The sequence below is a fragment of the Scyliorhinus canicula genome, chromosome 22, assembly GCF_902713615.1.
Source record: "Scyliorhinus canicula chromosome 22, sScyCan1.1, whole genome shotgun sequence".
NCBI lineage: Eukaryota > Metazoa > Chordata > Chondrichthyes > Carcharhiniformes > Scyliorhinidae > Scyliorhinus > Scyliorhinus canicula.
In genome coordinates, this window is record NC_052167.1 from 30,162,007 (window position 1) to 30,181,289 (window position 19,283).

The 19,283-nt window shown below is 47.7% G+C and overlaps 1 protein-coding gene across 1 annotated transcript in view; it reads right to left on the minus strand.

Moving 5' to 3' along the window:
* Positions 1 to 429: 429 nt before the first annotated feature.
* LOC119956251 (Fc receptor-like protein 5) overlaps positions 430 to 19,283 on the minus strand; it is a 108,655-nt gene continuing 89,801 nt past the window's right edge. Inside the window, exons 6-8 of the mRNA XM_038783284.1 lie at positions 13,015 to 13,308; positions 10,581 to 10,874; positions 430 to 449 (exon numbers count right to left, since the gene is read on the minus strand). Coding sequence (XP_038639212.1) covers positions 430 to 449; positions 10,581 to 10,874; positions 13,015 to 13,308 — 608 coding nt within the window. The remainder of the gene's footprint in view (positions 450 to 10,580; positions 10,875 to 13,014; positions 13,309 to 19,283) is intronic.

The following is a 19,283-nucleotide window of genomic DNA, read 5'->3' on the forward strand; positions in this document are numbered from 1 at the left end:
TCCTGCCCTTCTGTATAGCAGAGCTAGCCACGGTGCCATGAGCCTGGCTACTACTGCCTTCCCCTGGTGAGTCATCTCCCCCAACAGTATCCAAAACGGTATACCTGTTTTGGAGGGAGATGACCGCAGGGGTCACCTGCACTGCCTTCCTGCTCTTTTTCTGCCTTTTGGTCACCCATTCCCTGTCTCCCTCACCAATCCTAATCTGCGGTGTGACCAACTCACTGAATGTGCTATCCACAACCTCCTCAGCATTGCGGATGCTCCAAAGTGAGTCCATCCGCAGCTCCAGAGCCGTCATGTGGTCTAACAGGAGCTGCAGCTGGACACACTTCCCGCACATGAAGGAGTCAGGGGCACCGGCCGCGTCCCTTAACTCCCACAATGAGCACGAGGAGCATGACACGGGTCTGAGATCTCCTGCCATTTTTACCCTTTACCATAACTGACTACAAATTTAATATCAAATAATTAATAAGTGAAAGGAATAACGTGTTACTTACCAATCACAATACTCACCAACACACGAAGAGTTAAATTTCTCCCAGCTGCTGCTAATTGGAGTTCTTTCCTTACCAGCCAATCAGATCATTGCTTGCTGTGATGTCACTCTTCAAGGTAAGTTTTTAAAGTTTTAAAGAGGTAAACGTACCTTCCCAACGACCCCTCGCCACTGCTCTCATCGAAAATCTGAAGGCTGCTGCTCCTTATCACCACTGTCTGTGGTGGGAGACACTACACGTATGGGAAGGTATTTAATTGGAGGAGGGGAAATTATACTGCTATTAGAGAGGAGCTGAGGAGCATAAAATGGGGACAATTTTTCTTGGGGAAATGCACAACAGTAATGTTGGGTTGTTTAAGGAGCACTTGCGAGTGCTGAATAGTTTTGTCTCACTGAGACGAGGAAGGAATGGTAAGGTGAAGGAGCCTTGGATGACAAGAGAAGAGGAGCTTCTAGTCAAGAGGAAGAATGAATCTTACGTAAGGTTGAGGAAGCAAGGATCTGGCATGGCTCTAGAGGGTCACAAGGTACCAGGAATAAACTCAAAAATGGACTCAGGAGAGTTAGAAGGGGGCATGAAAAAGCTCTGGCGGGAAGCATTATGGAAAACCCCAAAGGAAACTTGTGGACTTGAGGAGATAGAGGAGGCCCTGAATGAATATTTTGCTTCAGTTTTCACCAGAGAGAGGGACCTTGTTGCTCATGAGAACAGTGTGAACCAGGCTTATCGACTCAAACAGGTTGATATTAAGAAGGAGAATGTGCTGGAAATTTTGAAAAGTATCAGGATAGATAAGTCCCCTGGGCTTGACGGGATTTACACGGGATATTCGGGAAGCGAGGGAGGAGATTGCTGCACCATTGTCGATGATCTTTGCGTCCTCGCTCTCCACTGGAGAAGCACCAGATGATTGGAGGGAGGCGAATGTTGTTCCTCTGTTCAAGAAATGGAATAGGGAAATCCCTGGGAATTACAGTCTTACGTATGTGGTGAGCAAAATCTTGGAAAGGATTATGAGAGATAGGATATATGATTATTTAGAATAGCATTGTTTGATTAGTGATAGTCAGCATGGCTTTGTGAGGGGCAGGTCTTGCCTCACAAGCCTCATTGAATTCTTTAAGGATGTGACGAGGCACATTGATGAAGGTCGGGCAGTCGATGTGGTGTATATGGATTTCAGTAAGGTATGTAATAAGGTTCCCCATGGTAGGTTCATTCAGAAAGTTAGGGGTCATGCGATATAGGGAAATTTGGCTGTCTGGGTACAGAATTGACTGGCCTAAAGAAGAGTGGTAGTTGATGGAAAGTATTCCGCCTGGAGGCCGGTGACCAGTGATGTCCCGCAGGGATCTGTTCTGGGACCACAAATGGTTTTTATAAATGAACAAGTGGATGGGTGGGTTAGTAATTTTGCTGGTGACAGGAAGGTTGGGCGAGTTGTAAATAGTGTTGCGGGTTGTTGCAGGTTACAAGACATTGACAGAATGCACAGCTGGGCTGAGAAGTGGCAGATGAAGGTCAATGTAGATTAATGTTAAGTGATTAATTTTGGAAGGTCGAATTTGAATGCTGAATACAGGGTTAAAGGCATAGTTATTAGAAGTGTGGAGGAACTAAGGGATCTTGGGGTCCACGTACATAGATCCCTCAAAGTTGCCACCAAGGTTGATAGGGTTGTTAATGAAAGCCAACACAACATACGCCTTCTTAACAGTTTAAGAGCCTCGAAGTTTTGTTGCAGCTTTATAAAACCTGGTTAGACCACAGTTGGAATATTGTGTCCAGTTCTGGTCGCGTCATTATTGAAACGATATGGATGCTTTGTAGAGGGTACAGAGGAGATTTACCAGGATGCTGCCTGGACTGGCGGGCATGTCTTATGAAGAAAGGTTGAGAGCGATAGAGCTTTTCTCACTGGAGCGAAGAAGGAAGAGAGGGGCTGGTTTAGCTCACTCAGCTAAATCATTGGCTTTTAAAGCAGACCAAGCAGGCCAGCAGCACGGTTCGATTCCCGTACCAGCCTCCCCGGACAGGCGCCAGAATGTGGCGACTAGGAGCTTTTCACAGTAACTTCATTGAAGCCTACTCGTGACAATAAGTGATTTTCATTATCATTTTCATTTCACTTGCCAGAGGCGTACAAGATGATGAGAGACATGGATAGAGTGGATAGCCAGAGACTTTTCCCCAGGGTGGAAATTGCTGTCACATAAGGACATAAGAACTAGGAGCAGGAGTAGGCCATCTGGCCCCTCGAGCCTGCTCCGCCATTCAATGAGATCATGGCTGATCTTTTGTGGACTCAGCTCCACTTTCCAGCCCAAACACCATAACCCTTAATCCCTTTATTCTTCAAAAAACTATCTATCTTTACCTTAAAAACATGTAATGAAGGAGCCTCAACTGCTTCACTGGGCAAGGAATTCCATAGATTCACAACCCTTTGGGTGAAGAAGTTCCTCCTAAACTCAGCCCTAAATCTACTTCCCCTTATTTTGAGGCTATGTCCCCTAGTTCTGCTTTCACCCGCCAGTGGAAACAACCTGCCCGCATCTATCCTATCTATTCCCTTCATAATTTTAAATGTTTCTATAAGATCCCCCCTCATCCTTCTAAATTCCAACGAGTACAGTCCCAGTCTACTCAGCCTCTCCTCAGAATCCAACCCCTTCAGCTCTGGGATTAACCTAGTGAATCTCTTCTGCACACCCTCCAGTGCCAGTACGTCCTTTCTCAAGTAAGGAGACCAAAACTGAACACAATACTCCAGGTGTGGCCTCACTAACACCTTATACAATTGGAACATAACCTCCCTAGTCTTAAACTCCATCTCTCTAGCAATGAAGGACAAAATTCCATTTGCCTTCTTAATCACCTGTTGCACCTATAAACCAACCTTCTGTGACTTATGCACTAGCACACCCAAGTCTCTCTGCACAGCAGCATGCTTTAATATTTTATCGTTTAAATAATAATCCCGTTTGCTGTTATTCCTACCAAAATGGATAACCTCACATTTTTCAACATTGTATTTCATCTGCCAGACCCTAGCCCATTCACTTATCCTATCCAAATCCCTCTGCAGACTTCCAGTATCCTCTGTACTTTTCGCTTTACCACTCATCTTAGTGTCATCTGCAAACTTGGACACATTGCCCTTGGTCCCCAACTCCAAATCATCTATGTAAACTGTGAACAATTGTGGGCCCAACACGGATCCCTGAGGGACACCACTAGCTACTGATTGCCGACCAGAGAAACACCCATTAATCCCCACTCTTTGCTTTCTATTAATTAACCAATCCTCTATCCATGCTACTACTTTACTCTTAATGCCATGCATCTTTATCTTATGCAGCAACCTTTTGTGTGGCACCTTGTCAAAGGCTTTCTGGAAATCCAGATATACCACATCCATCGGCTCCCCATTATCTACTGCACTGGTAATGTCCTTAAAAAATTCCACTAAATTAGTTAGGAATGCGTTTGCCCAATTGGACAATTTCTATCCAGATGCCTCGCTATTTCTTCCTTGATGATAGATTCCAGCATCTTCCCTACTACCAAAGTTAAGCTCACTGGCCTATAATTTCCTGCTTTCTGCCTACCTCCTTTTTTAAACAGTGGCGTCACGTTTGCTAATTTCCAATCCACCGGGACCACCCCAGAGTCTAGTGAATTTCGGTAAATTATCACTAGTGCATCTGCAATTTCCCTAGCAATCTCTTTTAGCACTCTGGGATGCATTCCATCAGGGCCAAGAGACTTGTCTACCTTTAGCCCCATTAGCTTGCCCATCACTACCTCCTTAGTGATAACAATCCTCTCAAGGTCCTCACCTGTCATAGCCTCATTTCTATCAGTCGCTGGCATGTTATTTGTGTCTTCCACTGTGAAGACCGACCCAAAAAACCTGTTCAGTTCCTCAGCTATTTCCTCATTTCCCATTATTAAAACTCCCTTCTCATCCTCTAAAGGACCAATATTTACCTTAGCCACTCTTTTTTGTTTTATATATTTGTAAAAACTTTTACTGTCTGTTTTTATATTCTGAGCAAGTTTACTCTCATACTCTATCTTACTCTTCTTTATAGCTTTTTTAGTAGCTTTCTGTTGCCCCCTAAAGATTTCCCAGTCCTCTAATCTCCCAGCAATCTTTGCCACCTTATATGCTTTTTCCTTCAATTTGATACTCTCCCTTATTTCCTTAGATATCCACGGTCGATTTTCCCTCTTTCTACCGTCCTTCCTTTTTGTTGGTATAAACCTTTGCTGAGCACTGTGAAAATCGCTTGGAAGGTTCTCCACTGCTCCTCAACTGTTCCACCTTAAAGTCTTAGCTCCCAGTCTACCTTCGCTAGTTCTTCTCCCATCCCCTTGTAATCTCCTTTGTTTAAACACAAAACACTAGTATTTGATTTTACTTTCTCACCCTCCATCTGTATTTTAAATTCCACCATATTGTGATCGCTCCTTCTGAGAGGATCCCTAACTACGAGATCATGAATCAATCCTGTCTCATTACACAGGACAAGATCTAGGACATAAGTTGAATGTGATTGGAGGAAGCTATAGGGACGATGTCAGAGGTAGTTTCTTTATACAGAGTGGTGGGTGTGTGGAATGCACTGCCAGCAGAGGTGGTGGAGTCAGAGTCATTCGAGACATTTAAGCAACTCTTAAACAGGCACATGGACTGCAGTAAATTGAACGAGTGTAGGTTCGGTTGATCTTAGATAATGATTCGTGGTCAGCATAACATCGTGGGCCGAAAGGCCTGCACTGTGCTGTACTGTTCTATGTTCTCGCCAGCTCTCCTTTGCAGTGCGAAGCTGGCACTGCCATGTTTCCCAGGTGGCACCAGCAATGTCAGGTTGCCATCCAACCCAGAGGACCTGCAATCTCCTGGGAGGGAGGTGCTGTTACGTCTGCTCCCTGCTTGTGGGAAGCTCTGCTAAATGGTGCTAACCTGCGGTCTGTGCATCGAAGGAAATGAATCCCAAAGTCTCGGGAACCTGGGGAATTTGCACATTAGAGTGAGACTTACTGCCTCGCTCTAATAGGTAGATTTTCTAAAGCGTGATCCCGCTCACAGTGGCCAGCATTTGCATTGTAACATCTCGCGTGATCACGTTTCATCCAGCAACGCGTTGCGAGCCGGGTAGATCCCAGGAGTGTCGTCACCCGGCTTCTATCGACCACACTGTGCCGCAGCGAGCTGCTTTTCGGGATCCACATGGCTATTCGCGGCACGCCCCCTAATTCTCTATCCCTCATTCTCTCTGTGATACACGTCCCCTCACTCACTGAAATACTTTTGCCGGGATTCTCACTTGGCAAGATCAGCGGTTTTGCAGGCAGCGCACTCACTCCCGCGACTTTCCCGATGGAGTCGGGTGGTCACAATGGGAAAACCTGTCTGCAGGAAGGCAGAATCCCGCTGCTGGTGGGGGATGCCGTACCGGAAAACGGTGCTAGCAGGACGGAGAATCCCGCCCTCTATCTGTCATCACGTCGCGTGAGTACGTCAGCTACGCTCTGTCATTATCTAGAGAAGGCAAGCATCCAGCAGAGGGCAGCAGAGCAGAGCTTCTGATTGGCTGTTCCGAGGAGATTTGCATACGTGCAGTGCGGTCAGCGTAAGTTGAAGGTGTACCTGCGCAAGTGACCCGAAGAGTTCGAGGGAAGGCAAGCATCCAGCAGAGGGCAGCAGAGCAGAGCTTCTGATTGGCTGTTCCGGGGAGATTTGCATACGTGCAGTACGGTCAGCGTAAGTTGAAGGTGGTTTGTGAAGGGGCTGTTCTCGAGTGACAGCTTTACCCGAAACACTACTTGCGTAGTGTCTCCCACCCATCCTCCTCCTCTAACCAAAAAACAAAGTTCTGTCTGTCAGATTGCTAAACTAACAAGTTTTTTTTTAGTTTTCAGTAGTTGGGATGTTAGTTCAGTGGGAATGGAGGCTAGGGCAGTTGACTGTTCCTCCTGCAGAATGTGGGAGAAAGGTTCACCTCGAGTGTCCCCGCTGACTACATCTGCGGGAAGTGCACCCAACTCCAGCTCCTCGAGAACCGCTTTAGGGACCTGGAGCTGGATGAACTTCGGATCATTCGGGAGGCGGAGGGGGTTATTGAGAGGAGTTACAGGGAGGTAGTCACACCTCAGGTAAAAGAAGAAGGTAGATGGGTTACCGTCAGGGCAGGGAGAGGGAACCGGCAGGCGGTGCAGGGATCCCCTGTGGTCGTTCCCCTCTATAACAAGTATACCGTTTTGGGTACTGTTGCGGGGGGCGACTTACCAGGGGTAAGCAATGGGGCACAGGTCTCTGGCACAGAGTCTGTCCCTGTTGCTCAGAAGGGGAGAAGAGGAACAGTGCACTTGCCATTGGGGACTCCATAGTTAGAGGAACAGACAGGAGGTTCTGTGGGAACGAAAGAGAATCACGGTTGGTGTGTTGCCTCCCAGGTGCCAGGGTTCGTGATGTCTCTGATCGTGTTTTTGGGAACCTTAAGGGGGAGGGGGAGCAGCCCCAAGTCGTGGTCCACATAGGTACCAACGACATAGGTAGGAAGAGAGATGGGGATTTGAGACAGAAATTCAGGGAGCAAGGGTGGAAGCTGAGAGCTAGAACAAACAGAGTTGTTATCTCTGGGTTGTTACCCGTGCCACGTGTTAGCGAAGTGAGAAATAAGGAGAGAGAGGAGTTGAACACGTGGCTACAGGGATGGTGCAGGAGGGAGGGTTTTGGTTTCCTGGATAATTGGGGCTCATTCTGGGGTAGGTGGGACCTCTACAAACAGGATGGTCTTCACCTGAACCAGAGGGGTACCAATATCCTGGGGGGCAGATTTGCTAGTGCTCTTCGGGGGGTGGGGGGGGACGGGTTAAACTAATTCAGCAGGGGGATAGGAACCTAAATTGTAGTCCCAGTGTACAGGATGTTGAGAGTAGTGAGATCAGGGATAGGGTTAAAAGTTCGAAAGAGGGCACTGGCAAGCAAGACGCTGGTTTGAAGTGTGTCGACTCTACTTCAACACCAGGAGAATCCGGAATAAGGTGCGTGAGCTTGCAGCATGGGTTGGTACCTGGGATCTCGATGTTGTGGCGATTTCGGAGACTTGGGTAGAGCAGGGACAGGAATGGTTGTTGCAGGTTCCAGGATTTAGATGTTTCTGTAAGAACAGAGAAGATGTTAAAAGAGGAGGGGGGGGGGGGGGGGGTGTGGCATTGTTAATCAAGGAAAGTATTACGGCGGTCGAAAGGACGTTTGAGGACTCGTCTACTGAGGTAGTATGATCCGAGGTTAGGAACAGGAGAGGAGAGGTAACCCTGTTGGGAGTTGTCTATAGACCTCCGAATAGTTCCAGAGATTTAGAGGAAAGGATTGCAAAGAAAATTCTCGACAGGAGCGAGAGTAACAGGGTAGTTGTTATGGTGGACTTTAACTTTCCAAATATTGACTGGAAATACTATAGTTTGAGTACTATAGATGGGTCAGTTTTTGTGCAGTGTGTGCAGGAGGGTTTTCTGACACAGTATGTAGATAGGCCAACAAGGGGCGAGGCCACATTGGATTTGGTACTGGGTAATGAACCCGGCCAGGCGTTAGATTTAGATGTAGGTGAGCACTTTGGTGATAGTGATCACAATTCGGTTATGTTTACTTTAGCAATGGGCAGGGATAGGTATATACCGCAAGGCAAGAATTATAGCTGGGGAAAAGGCAATTATGATGGTATTCGGTAAGATATAGGATGTATAGGATGGGAAGGAAACTGCAGGGGATGGGTACAATCGAAATGTGGAGCTTTTTCAAGGAACAGCTACTGCGTGTCCTTGATAAGTATGTACCTGTCAGGCAGGGAGGAAGTTGTCGAGCAAGGGAACCGTGGTTTACTAAAAAAGTTGAAGAACTTGTCAAGAGGAAGAAGAAGGCTTATGTTAGGATGAGACATGAAGGCTCAGTTAGGGCACTTGAGAGTGACAAGTTAGCCAGGAAGGACCTGAAGGGAGAGTTAAGAAGAGCGAGGAGAGGACACGAAATGTCGTTGGCGGATAGGATCAAGGAAAACCCTAAGGCTTTCTATAGGTATATCAGGAACAAAAGAATGACTAGAGTAAGATTAGGGCCAATCAAGGATAGTAGTGGAAAGTTGTGTGTGGAATCAGAGGAGATAGGGGAAGCGTTAAATGGATATTTTTCATCAGTGTTTACACTGGAGAAAGACAATGTTGTCGAGAAGAATACTCAGGTACAGTCGACCAGGCTAGATGGAATTGAGGTTCACAAGGAGGAGGTGTTAGAAATTTTGGAAAGTGTAAAAATAGATAAGTCCCCTGGGCCAGATGGGATTTATCCTAAGATTCTCTGGGAAGCCAGGGAGGAGATTGCAGAGCCTTTGCCCTTGATCTTTATGTCGTCTTTGTCGACAGGAATAGTGCCGGAAGACTGGAGGATAGCAAATGTTGTCCCCTTGTTCAAGAAGGGGAGTAGAGACAACCCTGGCAATTATAGACCTGTGAGCCTTACTTCGGTTGTGGGTAAAATGTTGGAAAAGGTTATAAGCGATAGGGGTTATAATCATTTTGAAAAGAAGAAGTTGATTAGCGATACTCAACACGGTTTTGTGAAGGGTAGGTCATGCCTCACAAACCTTATTGAGTTTTTTCAGAAGGTAACCAAACAGGTGGATGAGGGTAAAGCGGTTGATGTGGTGTATATGGATTTCAGTAAGGCGTTTGATAAGGTTCCCCACGGTAGGCTATTGCAGAAAATAAGGAAGTGTGGGATTGAAGGTAATTTAGCGGTTTGGATCAGTAATTGGCTAGCTGAAAGAAGACAGAGGGTGGTTGATGGCAAATGTTCATTCTGGAGTTCAGTTACTAGTGGTGTACCGCAAGGATCTGTTTTGGGGCCACTGCTGTTTGTCATTTTTATAAATGACCTGGAAGAGGGTGTAGAAGGATGGGTTAGTAAATTTGCAGATGACACGAAGGTCGGTGGAGTTGTGGATAGTGCTGAAGGATGTTATAGGATACAGAGGGACATAGCTAAGCTGCAGAGCTGGGCTGAGAGGTGGCAGATGGAGTTTAATGCGGAAAAGTGTGAGGTGGTTCACTTTGGAAGGAGTAACAGCAATGCAGAGTACTGGGCTAATGGCAAGATTCTTGGTAGTGTAGATGAACAGAGAGATCTCGACATCCAGATACATAAATCCCTGAAAGTTGCCACCCAGGTTAACAGGGCTGTCAAGAAGGCATATGGTGTGCTATCCTTTATCAGTAGGGGGGATTGAGTTTCGGAGCCACAAGGTCATGCTGCAGCTGTACATAACTCTGGTGCGGCCACTCCTGGAGTACTGCGTGCAGTTCTGGTCACCACATTATAGGAAGGATGTGGAAGCTTTGGAAAGGTTTCAGAGGAGATTTACTCGGATGTTGCCTGGTATGGAGGGAAGGTCTTTCGAGGAAAGGCTCAGGGACTTAAGGTTGTTTTCGTTAGAGAGGAGAAGGCTGAGAGGTGACTTAATAGAGACATATAAGATAGTCAGAGGGTTAGATAGGGTGGACAGTGAGAGTCTCTTTCCTCGGATGGTGATGACCAACACGAGGGGACATAGGTTTAAATTGATGGGTGGTAGATATAGGACAGATGTCAGAGGCAGTTTCTTTACTCAGAGAGTAGTAGGGGTTTGGAACGCCCTGCCTGCAACAGTAGTAGCCTCGCCAACTTTAAGGGCAGTTAAGTGGTCACTGGATAGACATATGGATGAAAATGGAATAGTGTAGGTCAGATAAGCTTCAGATGGTTTCACAGGTCGGCACAACATCGAGGGCCGAAGGGCCCGTGCTGTGCTGTAATGTTCTATGTTCTATGAATATGAATACTTACCTTGACTGATGCTGGGCTGCCCTTTTCATCCTGATGTGTGTTGAGATGTTCTTGTTACTGTGAACCTCTCCAATATCAGACTTGGAGACCCCCCATCCGTGTACGAAGCATGAATGTGTGAATGTTTGAAGTAGTTTAAGTTATGTACAAACATCTGATCCTCTGTGTTTATCTGGACTTACCTGCGACAGTGACTGTTATAGCATCACTGGGTGCAGATTCTAACCACCTTGTTTTAACGGAGTTTCCATATTTGCATTGATAGCGTCCTGCCTGGTTCTGGCGAGTAATTGGAAATGATCCCTTGTTCTCCCGTATGAGAACTTGATGAGATGTGAGCTCTTGGCTATCTTTATAAAAGTAGAAGCGTCGACCATTATATTCTCTGTCCCCTTCGCAAGTAATTGTGACCATCTCTCCTTCCAAATACACCCCAGTCGATTGATCGAGTGAAATCCCGGGGGTTGTTAGTGGATCTGTGGTAAAATAAGGAGAAACAGGGAAGTTATGATCAACCTTTGGAAAACTCCAGTAGACCCCAAAACAGAGAATTCCATTCAAATCTGGTGTCGACAATTCTCAGGTGACGGGTTTTAGCTGCAAGCTTATGTTGGAAAAGATTAATGATGATCTGATGGAGGTGACCAAATTACGCAAATTAGGTTTAGATCAGGTAGACAAGGAAAAAGTATCCCGCGGAGGGGACACTGACTCTGTGAGGATGGACACGTTTCTGAGCGTCTGAGGAAGGAATCGTGAATCGAGCCGTTACTCGATACTCCCGATGCCTGGCAGTGCCGGCCTATTTCATGGTGGAATTTCAAGGGTGACTGAAGTTTGGGCTGCCATCTCCGGAAGCAAGGGAGCGGCAGAAATAGAGGTGGGTGTTTGGCAAGGCGGAAAGGATAGCAGATCCACCTCAGTTCCCAAGGAATTCCCCCATCCTCCATGCCCGCTCATATCCCCAGCATTCCTCCATCACACACTCTCACCCAGGAACAGAACAAATGAGCCCTAAAAAAAATTGAGAAGTCTTTGAGATGCTCATTAAACTGTCAATATAAACACACTCATTCATCTCCATTAAAAAAAAAGCTTAATCATATTAAATGTTCTTAAAGTTGTCAAAATAAACAAGCAATCATTCAAAAACTTCTTCAGAAAACCAAAATCCTATTAGGAACTCATAAAACTGTCCCTTAGTGCCCAAAAACGATAGGTGGAGTAAGTGGGTTACTGGGGCAGGGGAGAGTTGTGGGCTTAAGTAGGTGAAGTCAGTGTATTGGTCAGTATATTAGTGAGATCAGTGTGTAGGTGAGGTCAGTGTATTGGTGAAGTCAGTGCTTTAGTGAGGTCAGTGTATTTGTCAGATCAATGTATTGGTGAGGTCAGTGTTTTGGTGAGGTCAGCGTCTTGCTGGGGTCAGTGTATTGGTGAGGTCAGTATTCCGGTGAGGTCAGTATATTGGTGAGGTCAGTGTTCCGGTGAGGTCAGTGTATTGGTGAGGTCAGTGTTCCAGTGAGGTCAGTGTATTGGTGAGGTCAGTGTTCCAGTGAGGTCAGTGTATTGGTGAGGTCAGTGTTCCAGTGAGGTCAGTGTATTGGTGAGGTCAGTGTTCCAGTGAGGTCAGTGTATTGGTGAGGTCAGTGTTTTGGTGAGGTCAGGGTCTTGCTGGGGTCAGTGTTCTGGTGAGGTCAGTGTTCCGGTGAGGTCAGTGTATTGGTGAAGTCAGCGTCTTGCTGGGGTCAGTGTTCTGGTGAGGTCAGTTTCTGGTGTGGTCAGCGTCTTGCTGGGGTCAGTGTTCTGGTGAAGTCAGTATCTGGTGAGGTAAGTGCGCTTGATGGTCATAGAATCATATCATTGAATTTACAGTGCAGAAGGAGGCCATTCGGTGCATCTAGTCTGCACCGGCTCTTGGAAAGAGCACTCCACCCACGTCCACACCTCCACCCTACCCCCATAAACTCAGTAACCCCACCCAACACTGAGCGCAATTTTGGAGTTAGCATGGCCAATCCACCTAACCTGCACATCTTTGGACTGTGGGAGAAAACCGGAGCACCCGGAGGAAACCCACGCACACACGGGGAGAACGTGCAGCCTCCGCACAGACAGTGACTCAAGCCAGGAATGGAACCTGGGACCCTGGAGCTGTGAAGCAATTATGCTCACGTGCTTCCCGTGTTGTTTGGAATTCTCCGGCCGGTTGCTGGTGGTGTGATTTTCCCATCACGACAGCCAAGCGCACTCCCGCCCGCGGGCTTCCCGTAGCATGGTGTGGCTGCGATGGGAAATCCAATTGACCGCGGCCGGAGCAGAGGATCCCGCCGCTCGCGACCGGTGCTCTGCTGCCAATCCCCAAGAAGCACAAGGCTGGGAGGCCGGAGGATTTTGCCCCTTGTACACATTGTCTTCCTCAGGATGTTTGATTTATCTTAATCATAGATTCTTCATTAAAATGCAATTCCACGGGACGAAAGTGAAGCAGCAAAATAGATGTAAAATTGGCTATTAATGACGGGTTGGTTTTGTAGACGAGAGGCAATGTACTCCTGTGTTTGTTTTTAACATCACTTCTTTTGGTTTTTGAGCAATGTTGACTCCCCCTTCACTCACCGGCTATAGACACTATTATAGGCTGACTGAGTTGTGATTCTAACCATCTTCTTTTGATCGTTGTTCCGTATTTGCATTGGTACCTCCCTCCTTGACTGATCCCCACGATTTTGAATATTGCAGAGTTTTCCTTTCTGAAGAGTTGATGAGAGGGCAGCAGCTGATTATCTCTGTAAAAGAAGATGATTTCATGGTGATATTCTCTGTTGAAGGTGCAGGAAACAGTAGCGGTTTCTCCTTCTACGTACACTCCCGTCGACTGATCAAAATATATCCGTGGAGTTCTTAGTGGTTCTGTGGCAAAAGAAATAAGAAAAGGTCCCATTGAGTCTCTTGTACAGTAGGAATTCTGTAATTCAACAACAATTGAGACCTCAGTCGCATTCTCACTCTACGAGTAATCAGAGTAATCACGGCAAATGGTGACATTTGAATTCAATAACAATCTGGAATTAAAAGATGACCATGTAGCTATTGTTGTAAAACTCTTTCAGGGAAGGAAAACTTCTGTCTTTACCTGGTCTGGCAGACATGCAACCCCACTCCCACAGTCTCTTAAGTTAGCTCGTGACACGCACATCCCGCAACCCACAGGGATGCACAATTTCATGAGTGCAATTAACCGCGTATCAAATCAAGAGTTTGATAGCAAAATCAGGTTGCATTTTGAGATAGCAGCAAAACAAAGAAAATCCGGTTAATTTCATTGAGGTTAAAAATACTGAACATCAATAAAAATATCATACTGAGTGGGATAGATTTACTATTGCAATTCTCATTGCTGGCATCACTGATACAACTAGTAATTACTCGCTTTTGAAGGTGAACCGGACAAATGTGAGGTAATGCATTTTGGAATGTCTAATACAGGTGGGAAATATACAGCAAATGGCAGAACCCTAAAGAGTATTGATAGGCAGAGAAATCTAGGTGCACAGGTCCACAGGTCACTGAAAGTGGCAACACAGGTGGAGAAGGTAGTCAAGAAGGCATACGGCATGCTTGCCTTCATTGGCCGGGGCATTGAGAATACAAATTGGCAAGTCATGCTGCAGCTGTATAGAAGCTTAGTTGGCCACACTTGGAGTATAGTGTTCAATTCTGGTCGCCAGAGGGATGTGGAGGCTTTAGAGAGGGTACAGAAGGGATTTGCCAGGATGTTGCCTGGTATGGAGGGCATTAGCTATGAGGAGAGGTTGGAAAAACTCAGTTTGTTCTCACTGGAATGATGGAATTTGAGGGGCGATCTTATACAATTCTACAAAATTATGATATTTGTCAAAATAACTTGGAGGGGAATGTAGAATTGACGATGTCCCTGTGTTTTATAAAGCATGAGAGGTTGTAGCTCCTCTTCCGATATCCAAAGGGGTCGCTTCTCTATTTCTGATCGCCCTTCAGTAACATCAGCTCTCCTGATCGTTGGCCATCTTGCTGCGGTGGGAGACGCGAGGTCAGGAAACCAGTGCAAGGTCCAGACCAAGGTGGTCAATAATAGGTTGTTGAGGGAGTGACTGCTTGATTGCCTGTCTCTTCTCCTTCATTGCGCCAGACCCATTGGAAATGGAGCCAGGGTATCCCTGGAGATGAATCTAGGGTCCCCCTGGAGATGGAGCCAGGCCCATTGAAGATGGAGCCAGGGTCTCCCTGAAGATGAAACCAGGGTCTCGCTGGCGATGGAGCCAAGCCCATTGGAAATGGAGAAAGGGTCTCCCTGAAGACGAATCGTTTTAGGATGGAATCCGGCCAGGTATGAGATTTAGATGTAGGTGAACACTTTGGTGATAGTGTTCACAATTCGGTTATGTTTACTTTAGCGATGGGCAGGTAGATACCGCAAGGCAAGAATTACAGCTGGGGGAAAGGCAATTATGATGCTATTCGGCAAGATTTAGGATGTATAGGATGGGGAAGGAAACTGCAGGGGATGGGTACAATCGAAATGTGGAGCTTTTTCAAGGAACAGCTACTGCGTGTCCTTGATAAGTATGTCCCTGTCAGGCAGGGAGGAAGTTGTCGAGCAAAGGAACAGTGGTTTACTAAGGAAGTTGAAGCACTTGTCAAGAGGAAGAACATAGAACATAGAACATAGAACAGTACAGCACAGAACAGGCCCTTCGGCCCTCAATGTTGTGCCGAGCCATGATCACCCTACTCAACCCACGTATCCACCCTATACCCGTAACCCAACAACCCCCCCCCCCCCCTTAACCTTACCTTTATTAGGACACTACGGGCAATTTAGCATGGCCAATCCACCTAACCCGCACATCTTTGGACTGAAGAAGGCTTATGTTAGGATGAGACATGAAGGCTCAGTTAGGGCACTTGAGAGTTACAAGTTAGCCAGGAAGGACCTAAAGGGAGAGTTAAGAAGAGCGAGGAGAGGACACGAAAAGTCGTTGGCGGATAGGATCAAGGAAAACCTAAGACTTTCTATAGGTATATCAGGAACAAAAGAATGACTAGAATAAGATTAGGGCCAATCAAGGATAGTAGTGGAAAGTTGTGTGTGGAATCAGAGGAGATAGGGGAAGCGTTAAATGGATATTTTTCGTCAGTTTTTACACTGGAGAAAGACAATGTTATCGAGGGGAATACTCAGGTACAGTCGACCAGGCTAGATGGGATTGAAGGTTCACAAGGAGGAGGTGTTAGCAATTTTGGAAAGTGTTAAAATAGATAAGTTCCCTGGGCCAGATGGGATTTATCCTAGGATTTTCTGGGAAGCCAGGGAGGAGATTGCAGAGCCTTTGTCCTTGATCTTTCTGTCGTCTTTGTCGACAGGAATAGTGCTGGAAGACTGGAGGATAGCAAATGTTGTCCCCTTGTTCAAGAAGGGGAGTAGAGACAACCCTGGTAATTATAGACCTGTGAGCCTTACTTCGGTTGTGGGTAAAATGTTGGAAAAGGTTATAAGAGATAGGGTTTATAATCATCTTGAAAAGAAGAAGTTGATTAGCGATATTTAACACGGTTTTGTGAAGGGTAGGTCATGCCTCACAAACCTTATTGAGTTTTCTAAGAAGGTGACCAAACAGGTGGATGAGGGTAAAGCGGTTGATGTGGTGTATGTGGATTTCAGTAAGAGGTTTGATAAGGTTCCCCACGCTAGGCTATTGCAGAAAATACGGAGGTATGGGATTGAAGGTGATTTAGCGGTTTGGATCAGTAATTGGCTAGCTGAAAGAAGACAGAGGGTGGTGGCTGATGGCAAATGTTCATCCTGGAGTTCAGTTACTAGTGGTGTACCGCAAGGATCTGTTTTGGGGCCACTGCTGTTTGTCATTTTTATAAATGACCTGGAATGGGTTAGTAAATTTGCAGATGATACGAAGGTCGGTGGAGTTGTGGATAGTGCTGAAGGATGTTATAGGATACTGAGGGACATAGATAAGCTGCAGAGCTGGGCTGAGAGGTGGCATATGGAGTTTAATGCGGAAAAGTGTGAGGTAGTTCACTTTGGAAGGGGTAACAGGAATGCAGAGTACTGGGCTAATGGCAAGATTCTTGGCAGTGTAGATGAACAAAGAGATCTCGGCATCCAGGTACATAAATCCCTGAAAGTTGCCACACAGGTTAATAGGGCTGTTAAGAAGGCATATGGTGTGCTAGCCTTGATCAGTAGGGGGGGATTGAGTTTCGGAGCCACGAGGTCATGCTGCAGCTGTACAAAACTCTAGTGCGGCCGCACCTGGAGTACTGCGTGCAGTTCTGGTCACCACATTATAGGAAGGATGTGGAAGCTTTGGAAAAGGTTCAGCAATTTACTAGGATGTTGCATGGTATGGAGGGAAGGTCTTACGAGGAAAGGCTCAGAGACTTGAGGTTATTTTCGTTAGAGAGGAGAAGTCTGAGACGTGACTTAATAGAGACATATAAGATAGTCAGAGGGTTAGATAGGGTGGACAGTGAGAGTCTTTTTCCTCGGATGATGATGACCAACACGAGGGAACATAGCTTTAAATTGAGGGGTGGTAGATATAGGACAGATGTCAGAGGCAGTTTCTTTACTCAGAGAGTAGTAGGGGTGTGGAACGCCCTACCTGCAACAGTAGTAGACTCGCCAAATTTAAGGGCATTTAAGTGGTCACTCGATAGACGTATGGATGAAAATGTAATAGTGTAAGTCAGATAGGCTTCTGATGGTTTCATGGGTCGGCGCAACATCGAGGGCCGAAGGGCCCGTTCCGCACTTTAATGTTCTATGTTCTATGGAGCCAGGGTCTCCCTGGAGATGGAGCCAGGACTCATTGGAGACGGAACCAGAGCCCACTGGAGATGGAGCCAGGGTCTCCCTGGAGATGGTGCCAGGACCCCCTGGAGATGCCCCCAGGATCCATTGGAGGTTGAGCCAGGACCCACTGGAATTAGAGCCAAGGTACCACTGGAGATGAAGCCAGGTTCCCAGTGGAGATGTAGCCAGAGTCCACAGGAGATGGAGCCAGGGGCTCCCTGAAGACAAAGCCAGGGTCCACTGGAGATAGAGCCAGCGTCCCCCTGGAGATGAAGGCAGATCCCACTGGAGATGGAGCAAGAGTATCACTGGAGACGGAGCCAGGGTACACTGGAGATAGAGGCAGGGCCACCCTGGAGATGGAGCCAGGGTCTCCCTGGAGTTGGAACCAGGATCACCCGGGAGATGGAGCCAGGTTCTCCCTCGAGACGAATTCAGGGTCTCCAGGGAGATGGAGCCAGGGTCTCGCTGAACATGGATTCAGGGTTCCTATGGAGATGGAGCCATGGGCCCACTGGAGATGGAGCCAGGATCCACAGCAGATGAACCCAGGGTCGCCCTGGAGATGGAGCCAGGCCCAATGGAGAAGGAGGCAGGGTCTCCTTGAATATGAATTCAGGGCCTCCCTGGAGATGGAGCCAGGGTCTCCATAGCGATGGAGACCGGGTCTCCATGGAGATGAGGCAAGTCTCGCTAGAGATGGAGCCAAGCCCATTGGAGATGGAGCCAGGGTCTCCCTGAAGATGAATCCAGGGTCTCGGTGCACATGGAGCCATGGTCCCACTGGAGATGGAGACAGGGTCCACCAGTGATGGAACCAGGATACCACTAGAGCTGGAGCCAGGGTCCCTATGGAGATGGAGCTAGGGTCTCCCTGGTGATTGTGCCAGGGCCCACTGGAGATGGGGCCAGGGTCTCCCTGGAGATGGATCCAGGGTCACCCTGGAGATAGGTTCTCCATGGAGACGAATACAGGGTCTTCCTGGAGATGGAGCCAGGGTCCCACTGAAGATGGAGTCAGGGTCCATCTGGAGATGGAGCCAGGGTGTCCCTGGAGATTGAACGAGGTTCCACTGGAGCTGGAGTCACGGTCTCCCTGGAGATGGAGCAAGGTTCTCTCTGGAGATAGAGCCAGGGCCCCCTGGAGATGGAGCCAGGGTCCACTGCAGATGAATCCAGGGTTTCCCTAGAGATGGAGCCAGGGTCTCCATGGCAATGGAGCCTGGGTCTCCTTGGAGATGACACAGGTCTCCGTGGAGATGGAGCCAAGCACATTGGAGATGGAGTCAGGGTCTCCCTGAAGATGAATCCAGTGTCTCGCTGGAGATGGAGCTTTTGTCCCTCTGGAGCTTGAGCCAGGGTCTCGAAGGAAATGGAGGCAGGGCTTTCTGGAGATGAAGCCAGGGTTCACTGGAGATGTAGCCAGAGATCACTGGAGATAGAGCCAGGGACCCCTGGAGATGGAGCCAGGGTCACCCTGGAGATAGGTTCTCCCTGGAGACGAATACAGGGTCTTCCTGGAGATGGAGCCAGGGTCCCACTGAAGATGGAGTCAGGGGCCATCTGGAGATGGAATCAGGTTGTCCCTGGAGATGGAACCAGAGTCCACTGGAGCCGGAGTCAGGTTCTCCCTGGAGATGAATCCAGGGTATCGCTGGAGATGGGGCCTTGGTCCCACTGGGGTTGGAGCGAAGGTTGACAGGAGATGGAGCCAGGGTCACCCTGGAGATGGAGCCAGAGTCTCCCAGGTGATCGTGCCAGGGCCCACTGGAAATTGTACCACGGTCTCCCTGGAGATGGAGCCAGGCTTTACCTGGAAAGGGGCCAGGGCCCACGTAGATGTAGCCAGAGTCCACTGGGGATAGAGCCAGGGTCCCACCGGAGATTGAGCCAGTGTCTCCCTGAAGATGAAGCAAGGGTCTCCCTGGAGATGGAACCAGGGTCCACTGGAGCTGGAGCGAGGGTCTCCCTAGAGATGGAGCCAGTTTCTGCCTGGTGATGAAGCCAGGGTCTTCCTGGAGATGGAGCCAGG